The sequence below is a fragment of the Nelumbo nucifera genome, chromosome 6, assembly GCF_055504915.1.
Source record: "Nelumbo nucifera cultivar China Antique chromosome 6, China Antique-T2T, whole genome shotgun sequence".
NCBI lineage: Eukaryota > Viridiplantae > Streptophyta > Magnoliopsida > Proteales > Nelumbonaceae > Nelumbo > Nelumbo nucifera.
The window spans coordinates 47,949,039-47,961,274 of NC_142654.1; the positions used below are offsets into that span (position 1 = coordinate 47,949,039).

Genomic DNA, 12,236 nt, shown 5'->3' on the forward strand with positions numbered 1-12,236 from the left:
ATTCCTACTTCTAAGAATTTGATAGAAGCTCTTTCGGTGCCTGAATGGACAGATACAATGAAGGAAGAAATTAATGCATTACATAAAAATGGTACATGGGAATTGGTGGATCTTCCTGAGAAGGAACCAGTTGGATATAAATGGGCATTTATAGTAAAACATAGGGCTGATGGCACAGTGGAGCGGTATAAAGCTCCCTTAGTGGCAAAAGGGTTCACTTGAGTGTATTGGGTGGATTATGTAGAAACTTTTGTACCGGTTGCTAGGATGAACTCCATTAGGGTTCTTTTTTGTTTAGCTGCTAATTTCAATTGGGACCTTCACCAACTGAATATCAAGAATGCATTTCTAAATGGTGATCTTGAAGAAGAAGTGTACATGGTACAACCCCTTGGTTTCTGGGTTCAAGGTAATGAACAAAAGGTATGCAGGTTGAAAAAGTCGTTATATGGATTGAAATAATCACCAAGAGCTTGGTTCAGTAGATTCTAGGTAGCTGTACAACAAAAAGGCTACCAGCAATGTCAATCTGATCATACATTGTTTGTGAAAATAGGGGAAGGGAAAATTGTAGCCCTAATAGTGTATGTTGATGATATAGTTATCACTGGTGATTGGAAAGATGAAATTCAAAAATTGAAGGGATTTCTTGCTACTCAGTTTGATGTGAAAGATCTAGGTCCTTTGAGATACTTCATTGGAATTGAAGTTGACCGCTCACGAACGGGTATCTTCATTTCTCAGAGAAAGTATGTCTTAGATCTATTATAGGATATAGGAAAATTGGGAGTGAAACCCATTGATTCTCCTATTGATCCTAATCACAAATTAAGTGATTGTCAGGGTGAATTCATTAAAGATGTGAAGAAATTTTAGAGGATTGTAGGAAGACTGCTATATCTCTCCATGACTCGGCTAGATATTGCTTATCAATGGGTGTTCTTAGTCAATTCATGCATGCCCCTAAGACCACACCACCTTGAAGCAGCTGAAAGAATTGTCAGATAACTTAAAAAATTCCCAGGTGCAGGTTTATTATTCCAAAAGCACGGGCATTTGAAGGTTGAAGTGTATACTAATGCAGATTGGGCAGGATCACTAGATGATAGGAAGTCTACCAACGACTTTTGTACCTTTGTGGGAGGAAACCTAGTCACATGGAGAAGCAAAAAGCAGAATTCGGTGGATAGGTCTAGTGTTGAAGCTGAATATAGAGCAATGTTTCATGGAGTGGTTGAAATAATGTGGCTAAAAAATTTGTTGAGTGAGCTGGGATTTATAGTTGATGGACCTATGACTTTATATTGTGATAACAAGGCAGCCATAAACATTGTTGCTAACCCAGTAGCGCATGATAGAACCAAGCACATTGAGGTAGACAAGCATTTTATCAGAGAAAAGGTTGTCAAAAGGGAAGTGTGCACCCCCTATGTCAGGTTCGAAGATCAACTTGTGGACATCTTCACAAAAGGGTTACATCACTTGCGGCATAATGATCTATGTGACAATTTGGGCATGATTGACATCTATGTCCCAACTTGAGGGGGAGTGTTAAAAGGCTGTTTATAGGCTGTTTGTTTTTTGTTTTATTTCTGTTTAGTATTGTAGGGTACTGTTGTAATTCCCCCTCTTTTATATTATGTTATGATCGCCCTAATATAAATACCAAAAAAGCTGGTGCCGCCAGCATTGAGTTTTTGCTCAAAGATCTCTCTTTTCTCCTCTTTTATATTCTTGCATGTTGATGCCCCTCCTAGAGCTAAAGTTGTGAATGAAGAATTTCAACCTACAGAAGTTGTAAACATTTAAGATCAGAAGGGTGCTAGCCAAGAGAATATTATAATTGTTGAAGAAGGAACTTCCAACACCCATGGTCAGCTTGAGGCTAATGATCAAGAAGAGATAGAAGTGGAGCAAGTTGAAGAAATTCAGTTGCAAGATGCAAATGTGTTGGTTGTAGTAGATGTTAGTAAGGAAGTAAGTCATGACTTTACCTTACAAGTTCAACTGGAACCAATTCAAGAATTACAAGTTGATGTAGTACAAGTTCCACCAACATTGTTGATGGTGGAAGAAGTTTAAGGAAGAAGTTCCACCAACCTTACAAGTTCAACAAGTTGATGTAGTGGAAGAAGTTCAAGAGTTTGCTGAAGAACCAAGGGTAGCTGGACACATAGAGATGGAGATTTATCAACTAGAGGTTGAAGGAAAACTTCCAAATGCTGCAGTTGAGATTTTGGACATGAAAGTTCTTGGTGATAAGCAAAGGGAAGATTCACCACAAGATAGGCTGATTGATGATGTAAGTGTTCAAGAAGCTAACATTATTGATGATTTAATAAAGGCTATGGAAGGCAGTATTTCGGACATATATTGCTTTCAAGATCCATTTATAGCTATGTGTGTGACATGTACTATACAGTCCAAGTGTGTTGAAATAGTTATGGGAATTACTACTACTTTTGTCATTGAGGTACATCAACTTTTCATCCTCGAGTTCTTTAAAACTTGAGGACGAGTTTTTTGAACCAGGGGAGAATATGGGTATTTTCATCATTTTAACTAGTCCTCTGGGGGCCTTGGTTATAAAATCTTATTCCTTTAGTTTAGTAGGGATTGTCTTTCAATTTTCAGTTATTGTGTTTCTTGATGCACAAGACAAAGAATGGCATTTTTGTAATTATGGTGAACAGTATTCCGGGCCACACAAGTCACATGCATTCTCTTCCTTTTGAAGCTAATGAATGAAAGAATGAAGATTTCTTAAGAGCTCTCTTGCTGTATGGAGTGATTCCTACAAACCCTAGAGTGATTCTAGGACCGCTTGGAGTGATTCCTTGGGATTTCTCTCTTTTCTCTTTCTGTACCCATTCTACTCTCTCTCTCTCTCTCTCTCTTATTCTCTCACTTCGGTTTTCTGCTAAGGCTGATTCAATAGTTGGAATTTTTAACATTACTTTCCTCACTGTATACCAAGGAGTAGGACTGAGATAGAGTGACACTGTCTTTGGTAAGAAGTTGCTGTCTCACAATGTCATATTCTGAATTTAACCCAGCAAGAACTCAAACACCCTATTAGTCTCAACCAATTTTCTATGTGTTGTTACATCCTTTCAACTTTCCCACTCAATTGTTTCCAAATGATCAACTTCATGCCATAATGATTTAAGGTAGAGAAGTAAACTGAAATTGGTTTTTCCCCCTGTTTAAGATTATTCACTTCACCCTTCAGCTAATATGCCCTATCAACATTAAGAGGTTGAGAATAGGTCTCCTTCATGTTCTCCCAAACCTCCTTGGCTTCCTTCACCCATAAATAGTTCCTAGGCTGCACAGAATTACACAACAAAGTCATTACCAAATAATTCTTGAACCCATTTGGCATGAGATGGATCTTCCTTGGCTGGTTTCTTAGTGTGTCCAGTCACATAACCTAGCTTCGCTCTTCCTCCAATAGCCATCATGGCTGACTCAGCCCATTCCAAATAATTTGCGTTGTCAAATTTAACTGTTGTGACCTGAAAGCCCCAATAGAACCTTCTCCATGTGGTTTCATCTCATTCCATGTTGTCTCCATGTCAAACACAGCACCTATGGTTCACAACAGTCCTTAAAGAATGCTAGGTAGGTCAAAATTCCAGAAAATACAAAACAATCCCCTAACAGCTCTTCAAGAGTGTATTCAATCACAGGAAGTGAATAAAAGCAGAAAAAACTGATCTAGGATTTTCAGGAAACCCTAGAATAGGTCTGGAGAACAATAAAAATGCAGCCGCTCCTTTCAGAATAGTGTAAACAACTTCCAATCACTTTCGATCTCAACAGAAACCTAAAATCTGCCCCGAAAAACCTGAGCACCACTTCCAATCTGGAGTTTAAGCTCTAAACTCTAAGTGTACACAACACTCCGAGCAGCAATAGAAATCTCCAGCAACCTCCAAGAACCAGGCAAAAAATGTTGAACTTCCAGACCTAATAAGTTCTAATGCAGCCAGCTGGATTAAAACTACATTAGAACCCTAATCAGCCATAACCTTTCTCTGATACCAAGTTGGCCGCAACATTGATGGCCAAATCTAGTTTAGGTTATATTTCAGCACAGAAAATAAATAGAAAAGAAAGGGAAAAGTGCAGAATAGAGAGAGAAGAGAGAACACAGAGAAAAGGAAGAGAAAGGGGAGCAGAAAAGAATAGTACTGCTGCCCCACTCATCGCTATTTATATGAGCAAAAATAAAAAATGAGTACAATGACAGAAGTACCCTGCCACCTATAACAGGGAACAAAAGTACTGCATAACAGCAAATAAAAAATCTATAATATAAATAAAAACAATAAAAAATATTGTGGGGACCACTATTAAGTTTGATCCACTGTATTTTTACATTTTTATTTTACTGTTTGTGTTTCTGTTGGGTGGCAGGGGTATAATGGTCTTTGTAATTCTCTTTCTATTTATAAACATATAAATACCAGTGATGGGGCTCTAGGATCACAGAACTGCACCCCTTTTTTATTATCTTTTTCTCTTCTTCTTTTCTCCCCTTCTCTCTCTCTCTCTTGCTGATTTCTAATCAGATTACAGGACTGTCAGAAACTTCATCCAAGTAAGTTTTATGTTGACTATTCCTGACATAACCCCCTCTATCTAGACGAAGAGTGGCAGTACAAGATAGGTTTGGCACTAGTGGATTTCATGAGATTATTTTCGTTAAAGACCAAAAAACTCAACTCAACTATCAACTAATCTCTATCCTAGTCGATTACATGAATCCTGTTCTGCAATTTCACTCCATCACGAGCCATTTCTTCAGTCAAAGTGGTATCTCCTCTTGTTATTTCTGAGTACCTCAACCCATGTCCTCTTTGGCCTTCCCCTTTCTCTTTCAGCTCCTTATATATGGACCAAGCCATCTTTTTTTTTCTTTTTCACTATTGTTTAAATGGGAACCACCAGTTGATTTGTCTCTTTTCACTTCTCTTGTTAATAGATCTTTGTATTTCACCTATGATTTCATGTCATGTCACTTAAATAGATATAGCAATATTTTGACCCTGTAGACACAATTTCTTATCCAATGTAGTGTGACAAAGATAAAGATTTTGGATGCAAGTGGACCTCCTGGACTCCCAAGCTTGCTTCCTGGAGCTTCAGAAACATTGATAACCACAGGGATTTCTGCTCTGAGCTTTTCCCCTGATGGAGAGGTATGCTAATTCAGTGAATACATTCCATATGAATAACATCTATATTATGTTTATATGAGCGATGCTCTGTTGAATATGTTTGATCTATGCACATAAGCACATTTTCATGCATTGGCAATAAAAACACATTGGGAATATGATACAGCTAGGTTAGTATTACTAGTTTCTTTTCATCCTTCACCAATGCGAATATTCCTCTTCATAGATATGTGCCTATTTTCTAAATAAAAAGAATATCTTAATGCTACTTCCATTTTTATGATTGAACTAGTTCAAGCCTAAAGAATGCTGATGTGAGTTTCTTTGGGGAAATCTGGAGTCTTCTTGGAAGAATATGACATTGCAGTTGGTGATGTTTTTTTCATTGTGAATAAACTGCAGTTTTGGAAGCTCATTCTTACATCCATAATTTATGTTAATTGAAAATGATTCCAGAGTAGACCTTATATCATTTTGGTGAAAAAAATGTTTTATGTTTTTTAAACTTCTTTGGCCTTTTCTTCACTTTTTGGTCCTGTGCTTGTCCAAATGTGTGTGTGAATTTTCTTAAAATGGCTTTCTAAAATGTGAATTTTCTTAAAATTGCTTCTTTTACTTGAATTGATTTTAACTCCAGGCACAAGTGTGGGGATGGTATCAATAGATTGGGGCTAAATTTGTCATATACTAGCATTTTTTTTTCTGCTATTCTGACAGTTGTCTTGTAGTTACAGGGTCTAGTAGCTTTTTCTGAGAATGGGTTGATGATTAGGTGGTGGTCACTGGGATCTGCATGGTGGGAGAAACTCAGCCGAAACTTAGTCCCTGTTCAATGCACCAAAGTGATATTTGTACCTCCTTGGGAGGGGTTCTTGCCTAATTCTTCTAGGTCAAGCATAATTGCAAACATAATGGGAAATGTTAAACAGGTTAATTCACAGGTTGGTTGTCCTTTTTTTCACTTTTCTGTTATATTTCTGCTAGATGAGAATGGTGTTGCACTATAGTAATACTAGTAGTAGACTCATGCTAGAAGTCCATAAGCATGGCACGAAGAACATTTCACGTCTGAAAGACACCTAACAATTTATTCATTAGGCCAGGGTGCTGCTGATGGTAGATCAATTTTTACAAACTAAATGTGAGAATGTAGACTGGGTAGGACCGTAGGAAAAAAATTGAGATGGAGAATTAAGGGTAAAATATGAAAGGCAGTTAGCTAGACTGTCTAATGATGTTGTCCAATAGTGATTTTGGTGATAAAAAATTAGAATGAAGCCAAAATAAGGAACAAAGAAATATTTTCTCTATAGAGAGGAACAAGTCAAACAACCAATTAGTAAATAAAGAAAACGATAAAATAAAAAAAAAAGATAAAGGAGAAGAGGTAGGTAGATAGAGAGCATGGGGTTGCTTGGTGTAATTTTAAAATTTTGGGCTGACAAGACCCCAGAGTTGGGATCAACATTGGGTAATGACCTTTTCAGAGAGAAAGAGACAGACATACTTTCAGACAGACAGCAGGGAAGCTAACATATAATCCATTGGTGTATTTAAATATGGAGCCTACACTCCTAATATGACAACATATATGATATATCCACTACAAATCTTACTAAAACTAAATAAACTAAACGCAACTTAGTAAAATGTCTATTAATCCCTCAAAATATATTGGATTCACAACATCTTGTTCTTGTTTATAGGTAGTTGAAACACTTTCCTAGTGACACCACAATCAAGTTTGGACAAATCTTGACCCCTAAAACTTAGGCTGCAAGACAAGTGATGAACTTACAACTTAAGCTTTAGATTATAGAAATTCTCCAATAAATTCTTTAAATTATTTTTGTCCTTTAAGATAATTAGAAGAAAACCAATCTAACAATTTCTTAATTGTGTAACAAGAAAAATAAGCAAGAAGAAGAGGGAAGGAGCTGTTCAGGAGAAAGAAGAAGAAATTGGAAGAAAAGAGGAAGAGAGGAGAAGAGAAAAGATCCCTCTCTCATATCCTTAATCCCTTTATATATGTGCTGGAATAAATAAGAGAAATTACATGGGTGCTCCTGGTTAGGCGGCTTACCGAAAAAACATAAGAAATAAAGGTGTTAACGTTGCATAGAGACAGCCCATTACAGAAGAAATAAAAACAGTAAATAACCGAACCTAACTGAGGCCCATTCGGCCCAATCTCTCTACATAATTAAACCTAGACCTGGCAATTGGGTTGGGTGGGTCGGGTTCGGGTTGGGTCGAGGTATTTCGGGTTGATTTCAGGTCGGGTTGAATTTCGGGTTGGGTTGTCAAATGCTAGACCCTAACCCTAAATATTTGGGTTAGGGTTGACCCATGGGTCAATTCGGGTCATCCCAAAAAATAATTGAAATTAAAAAAAAAATAAAGAAGAATTACATGAAAAATGTAAAAATTAAAAGAATTAACCTTAAAATTCCAAATATAAAATAAAAAACTTGAACATTTAACATTTAAAGAGTAAACAATAAAAAGTAGAGACTGAATAGAAAAAATTTAAAGAGTGGAAACTTCTAACAATGCATAAATAATCCCAATTAGACTTGACAATCGGGTCAACGGGTTGACCCATGACCCAACCCAACCCAACCCAATTTTTTTCGGGTTGGGCTGGGTCGGGTCATTTTCACATTCGGGTAGAAAAATATGAGATCCTAACCCTGTTTTTTTGAGTTGGGTTGGGTCAACTTTTTGCCAGGTCTTATTAAACCTATTCCTATAACACTTGTCAACAAGAACTTGGGCTCCATTTGTGTTGTAAGGATTTGACTTCGAGCAGAATTGCTATCCATCCTCCAATGCTTAAGATTGTGTAGGTATTTGGGTTACAAGCCTACAACAAGATTATAGTGGAAGGGGACTTGCAGGTGACCATTTACTGGTTGACAGTGCGGATGTAGACACTTGGCTTCTTTGGTACCAGATTAGGGAGGTTAGAGCTTTGGCTTCTAGTCTGGAGGCTAGTATCTGTTGGGTTCCTAGATTGGCAAATAACTTCACTAACACTCTAGCTAGTGATGGTGCATGTAGACAATCTCTTTTTCGGGGCATATACCCCCTGAGTAATGCTTTGGGTACTATGTGAGGAGAGTAACATAGGGCTAGTTCTTTTCTTTCAGATGGATGTGGGCTAATACCCCCTCTGTATTGTGTCTCTGCTTGTACTCAATGTTCTTGTGACTTAAATTCTTAACAGTTACCAAGAAAATGGATGCTCATAAATTAAGATTGAAGGGATGAGAGATCCCTCATATGGATGGCCGAACCCTGCAGGAAGGTAGGGCAAAATTTCAAAAATTTTCTCTCTCCCATCTGGGAATCACATTCCCTATTTTAGAAAACTGCTTTTCAAGGATCAATCTTGAACCAAGAATCGAACCAGATCTGAACAAATTCAGTAGGAGAGGGATATACCTGATACGAAGATGCAGTATCTCCCAACGAAGGTGTTCACGCCCAAAGAAAAAACTCCAAAGACTGCTCCCACTGAAGATGACACAGCGAATGGTGGAGCAGAATCAGTAGGGTCCGTTCAACGAACCAAATTCTTCAGCAAGAATTTGATGGAGGCAGTGAGCACGACTTCTGATCAGCCTTTCTCCAAAGACTGATATCAAGACTCTTCTTGATCGCTCCTACAATGGAGATCGAACTGGCAGTATGGCGGCAACTGGAGGAGAACGCAAGAGCAGAAGATGGCATAGCTGTCTTCTCTCTTGGTGATCTGAGATCTGATCTCTGAATTCTTGGATGGGTCTGGGATGAACAGAATGGTTTACCCCCCTCCTTTTATAGCCTTAAAGAGAGCTCCTAATCTCATTAGGAGTTTCCTAATCCAAATCTGTATTTGGATAAGGAGTTCTCTTTAAGAGATAAGGATAAGTCCTTATTTTATCTGCAAATTAGATCAATTCTCTCCTAATCTTATCAGGAGGTTTCCAGATTCAAATCCTTATTTGAATCTAGACTCTCTGAGTGGATAGGGATAAGACCCTATCCTATCTGCTGATTTAATCCCAGATCTGCCCCCTTATTTAACTAATCAATTTAGGCCAGTTCGAAATGGGCTTTAGGCCCAATAAGTCTAAGTGCTCAGAATGCTTCCAAACTGCTGCCCAGTTGGGCTTCTTTGTATGGCGTGGGACCCAAACATTGATCTACACATCAACCACACGGGTTCAACCCATCCTCTGTTACAAGGCTTGGCCGAATTCATTGAAAAGACAGTGAACCCCCTGAAGCCCATCATATGGGCTCCTAATGGGCCCAACACTTACACTAAGTGGTCCCTGGGCCAAGCCACCTTATAAAAACCCAGGGACTATGGGTAGATGCAAGATTAGCCCGTCAGGTATAACCCTCAATGGCCTTACACTTAACCTCTCAGCCCATAATGATCAAACACTGTCCGACAAGAGAGGACCTCTCCCTCGGCTGCAAGGAACAGTGTTGCACTCTCTACTCACATGGATCCTGGGAATTAAAACCTTTTTGCAAACGTTTAAAAACCGTAAAATATATATGTATATCTTTATATAAATATATTTTGCAAAAACAAATTTCAACGATTGAAATCAACTGCCGGCAGTTTTGGTTTCCATTAGAGAGAGTGCATCCCCGATCATTACCTTTGTCCAACAAAGGGGCTGATTCTGTCACAATGATCACCCACTCAGATGAACTCTCAGACTGTCCCAACATACCCAGGTTTTGACCCCCTCTAAGGATCTCACTGGTTGACACATCAAAGACAACCCAATCTGACACCTAGTGTAGTATCATAATCGAGTCTACGGGTCAGGTGTAACATTCCAGTTTTGCCCACTTATCACCAAGGTCCAGGGCAACACTGGAATTCTGGTCTGGTTCAAGGTTTCAAGTTAAACCTACACTGCATGTACCTCGGGTCTCACCTTGGCGGCTGAGACAGGCCACCCCAACCAACTTGGTGACACATCAGTGTCAACCTTATCAGGATAGATCTCCCCAGATCGACCCACTGGCTGTGAACATTCTAAATTAACACGAGTCTCATTATGTGTCCAGTTTAAGGGTATTACACAGAAACACACCTCAATAACATGAATCAAATATGCAGTTTATTCATTTACAATAATTGCCATAAGTACATCAATCTGATTGGAGCTAAGGGCATACACTGTCTAAGAAAGATATCACAAAATAGAAACCAAAATTGACCAAGAGAAAACCCAGAAATTATGAGATCACCACTGGAGAGTCTAGAGAAGTTGATTTTTCCATAATTTATTTTCTTTTCCCATGTGTGCATCATCTTTGTTATATAATAAGAATCCTCGCATGAACATGTTTGCGATATTTCTCCTTTAACTACAGCTGTTTATATTCTCCTCTTTGATAAATGTTCCCTTGATTCTTGTGAGATATTGATACAATGCCCCTTGTCTAGTAGGTCAAAAGACTCTAATTTTATGGGGAGGGCTGCAATACAATTTTCTCAGCATTAAGCACAGATAAAACCAATGAAGAAGTGGACTAACAATATAATCTTTTATGGGGAATTTAGGAATCGTATGGGCTTGAATATGTCATTTGCCTCAAGCATTTGAAGGCTCAAATTTACCATCTAAAAAGTAGTAGTCACAGGAATACTAATAAAAATAGGAATCATGTCATTATAGGTTATTCAGGGTATCAACAAATTAACTTCTCTCTGGTTTATTTCATTTTGGATGACATATATGTTCAAATATTTTGAAAACAGAAGAACGAAATAATTTTACTCCATGTAAATACCAAATTCGTCCGTAATAAAATCAAACATTTTTTTGGGGCTTTCTTAGTTCTTTACTTTTTTTTTCCCATGGTTGTACTTTGCTTACAAGTTTCAATACAATCTTTTTGCATCTTTTTCTACAAGTTTCCTCTTGCTCATCAACCACATGATTGATAAGGTTTCGCAACAGCAATTTTTTTGCATAACCCCCTTGTGGTCTTTCTTTGTTGCAGGATAAAAGAGGGGGGTTGAGTGATATAGATAGTTTGAAGCTCTTGATCCATAACCTTGATCTATCTTACCGCTTAGAATGGGTTGATGCAAGGCAAGTGCGACTTGTGCGGCATGGCCACAATTTAGGTTCTTTCCACTTATAGGCATCCAGTTATGCAGATGGTGAATTTGGTGAGTTGTTTGAAATTTCCCTGGTTTCTGCAGTCTGCAAGTAAAAGTAGAAGTCCTCTTGAAATGTAACATCATCACATGTAATCATGCCTTGAGGTTTTTGTTCAAAGTTCCAGGCATCAGTCTGCAATCCTTGGTTTTGAAGAGGGAGAGTGTGATGGAGATCATAATGTTGCTTATGCATCTTTGGGAAGTTAAGGCATGGGCTATAAATCTCATAATTATATAATTTTGTTAGTTTTTTGTTTTCTTTAATTTATGGTTAGCAAGGGTATTTTAGTTGTCTTTTTTGTGGTATAAATTAAGGAATATTTAAAGTTTCATAGAAGTTAGGTGAATAGTTAAACATTATTAGTCATTTTCCTCTGATTTTGGCTTGTAAGGGTGTTTATATAATTTCAATAAACATTGTTGTGAGCCTTATATTTTTTATATTCTTTATTCTAAGTTAATGAATAAATGAAAATTTGAAGCTCTTTCTTACTCGTAGCCATGTGATGCATCCAAACCTTAAGAGTGATTCTTAGAAATACGAGTGATATTTTAGGTCTTTATCTTCTTACTTATATTCTCAAATTTCTCTTTCAGCCTTTTAAAAAACCTTAAGAGCTTGGGTATAACAATTAATTTTTGAAGTATGGGAGAATTAAGATCTAATAAGTTTTTTAATTCTATTTGTATAAAACCATAGTTTTTTTTTTTGTTAATTTTCCTTAGAGAGATCTCTCCCAGAAGTCACAACATTCGGAGACCTTAGTTTCTACCGATAATATTCCTACCCAACGTAGTTGCCTTAACATTCATCCCTAAATTCTGTTTTTAATCAATTTTGAAAAATCCCTCGTCTTATTTTTTCA

At 37.6% G+C, this 12,236-nt stretch overlaps 1 protein-coding gene across 6 annotated transcripts in view; it reads left to right on the plus strand.

Annotated features, from left to right (window-relative positions):
• LOC104590355 (Transducin/WD40 repeat-like superfamily protein) overlaps nt 1–11,811 on the plus strand; it is a 51,913-nt gene extending 40,102 nt beyond the window's left edge. For 2 of the 6 annotated variants that reach the window (XM_010248985.3, XM_088889366.1), the window contains 3 exons: nt 5,084–5,207; nt 5,915–6,127; nt 11,208–11,811. In XM_010248985.3, the coding sequence (XP_010247287.1) occupies nt 5,084–5,207; nt 5,915–6,127; nt 11,208–11,351 (481 nt within the window). In that variant the 3' untranslated portion in view covers nt 11,352–11,811. Of the gene's footprint in view, nt 1–5,083; nt 5,208–5,914; nt 6,129–11,207 lie in introns of those variants that run through there. The other 4 variants (XR_734098.3, XM_010248987.3, XM_010248989.3 and 1 more) reach the window with 4 other exon arrangements.
• Nucleotides 11,812–12,236: the final 425 nt, after the last annotated feature.